This window comes from Dendrobium catenatum, unplaced genomic scaffold, assembly GCF_001605985.2.
Source record: "Dendrobium catenatum unplaced genomic scaffold, ASM160598v2 fragScaff_scaffold_416, whole genome shotgun sequence".
Lineage (NCBI taxonomy): Eukaryota > Viridiplantae > Streptophyta > Magnoliopsida > Asparagales > Orchidaceae > Dendrobium > Dendrobium catenatum.
In genome coordinates, this window is record NW_021318878.1 from 24,875 (window position 1) to 27,032 (window position 2,158).

Sequence of the window (2,158 nt, forward strand, 5' to 3'; positions counted from 1 at the left end):
GACGAGTCTGACACATCCAGAAATCAAGAAAATTTTCTCCAACTGTTGCACTTTTTAGCTGAACATAACAATGCGATTAATAACGTTGTGCTAAAAAATGCTCCAGAAAATTTAAAGTTAACTGCACCAGAAATTAAAAAGGATATCACCAGAGCTATATCGATTGCAATCACAGACTTCATAAAGAAAGAAATTGGAGAAAATTACTTCTCTCTTTTGGTTGATGAAGCACGCGATATTTCCTCAAAAGAGCAAATGGCTATTGTGGTTCGATTCGTTAACGAAAAAGGTCAGGTGGTTGAACGTTTTCTGGGCATTATTCATGTTCCTGATACAATGGCCAAAAGTCTCAAAAAATCCATTGAAGAATTACTTTCAACTTATGGTTTAAGTATATCCAAATTGCCTGGTCAAGGATATGATGGAGCAAGTAATATGAGAGGGGAGTTTAATGGGTTAAAGGCATTATTTCTCACTGAGAATAAGGCAGCACATTACATACATTGCTTCTCACACCAGCTCCAGTTAGCCTTAGTATATGTTGCCAAAAATCATGTTCAAATTGCTCTCTTATTCTCAGTAATTTCAAATATGATGAATATTGTGGGGGTTTCATGCAAGCGACGTGACCAACTTCGAGATAAGCAACGGGAGAGAACTTTAATGGAATTACAGAATGGAGAACTAGTGACTGGACAAGGGTTGAATCAAGAAATAACTCTCAAGAGGGCAGGTGATACACGATGGGGAACACACTATGAATCAATTATTCGATTGATTACAATGTTCCCCTCAGTTATTGATATTCTATAAGTGGTTGTTGAAGATGGTATTAGTTCTGAACAAAAAGGTGAGGCTTTCGCATTATTAGGGACAATGCAATCTTTTGAATTTTCATTCTGTTTACTATTGATGAAGGATATACTTGGTATAACTGCTGAGTTATCACAAGCTTTGCAAAGGAAAGAACAAGACATTGTAAATGCCATGTCTTTGGTTCAAATATGTAAAAAAAGGCTGCAAGTTATGAGAGATTACAAATGGGAAGAGTTCATCACCAAGCTGACTTCTTTTTGTGAGCAACACAAAATAGATATTCCTGACATGAATGATAGATGGGTTGCTCGGGGACGGCCTCGTCGTAGAGCTTAAGAAATGACAAATTTACATCACTTTAGAGTTGAAATTTTCTACACAGTTATTGATATGAAACTTCAAGAGTTAAATAATAGTTTCACAGAGACGAATACTGAGTTACTTTTATCTATTGCTTGTTTGAATCCATCTAAATCTTTTTGTGCATTCAGTAAAGACAGATTAATTCGAATGGCACATCTTTATCCATGTGATTTTACTTCTGTTGAATTGAAAATTCTGGACAATCAGTTGAAAACTTATATCATGGATATGCAGTCAGATTCACAGTTCTCATTGTTAAAAGATATTGGACACCTTGCTGAGACAATGATACAGAACAAGAAAGATATTTTATATCCTCTTGTTTTCAGGCTATTAAAACTCGCTTTAGTTTTGCCGGTTGCAACAGCAGGAGTAGAAAGAGTATTTTCTGCAATGGCTATCATTAAAACTCGACTGCGAAATAGGATTGGAGATCAGTGGATGAATGATACTTTACTCGCATATATTGAGAAGAAAATATTGGATTGTATTGAAAATGATGTAATAGTTAATCTTTTTCAAAATATGAAGACCAGACGTTATAAATTGTAAGTATTTTCTATCTTATATTTAATATTCAATCTTTTTTAAAAAAATTTTTAAAACTGCCTATGCCGGTCCCAAGCCCGGATGCAAAAAAGTTGAGGGAAAATTTTTTTAAGGAATTTGTGCCCCCTCTACAAAAAGTTTCTGGCTCCGCCACTGCATGTATGAGTTCCTTTTTTCAAAGACTAAAATCTCTATTTAATTAATACATCCTACCATAACTTAACCACTTTTTTTCATCTTCCTCACAAAACGCCCATGGAAATTGATAACCTCCATTCTACACACTGTTTTATTTTTTTCCAAACTAATCATCCTTCCATGTCGATTTCTTCAGCATTATTCTCAAAAAATGCTAATTCCATATATAAATCATTTTTGACTTTATCAAAATATTTTATTTGCTGAAATTATCAATTCATAAATTAATCGT

At 34.1% G+C, this 2,158-nt stretch overlaps 1 protein-coding gene across 1 annotated transcript; it reads left to right on the forward strand.

The window, feature by feature from the left end:
* Positions 1–255: 255 nt before the first annotated feature.
* On the forward strand, positions 256–1,152 carry LOC110114395 (zinc finger MYM-type protein 1-like). The gene is made up of 2 exons (XM_020847258.1): positions 256–733; positions 815–1,152. The coding sequence occupies exons 1-2, from the start codon at positions 256–258 to the stop codon at positions 1,150–1,152; spliced, it is 816 nt and encodes a 271-aa protein (XP_020702917.1).
* The last annotated feature ends 1,006 nt before the right edge of the window (positions 1,153–2,158 follow it).

Excerpts from the sequence above, each read along its gene's own strand:
- LOC110114395 (XM_020847258.1), top strand. The coding sequence starts at position 256 with ATGGCTATTGTGGTTCGATTCGTTAACGAAAAAGGTCAGGTGGTTGAA. Across the intron at positions 734-814 it reads AATAACTCTCAAGAGGGCAG|TGGTTGTTGAAGATGGTATT; the intron begins GTGATACACGAT and ends ATATTCTATAAG.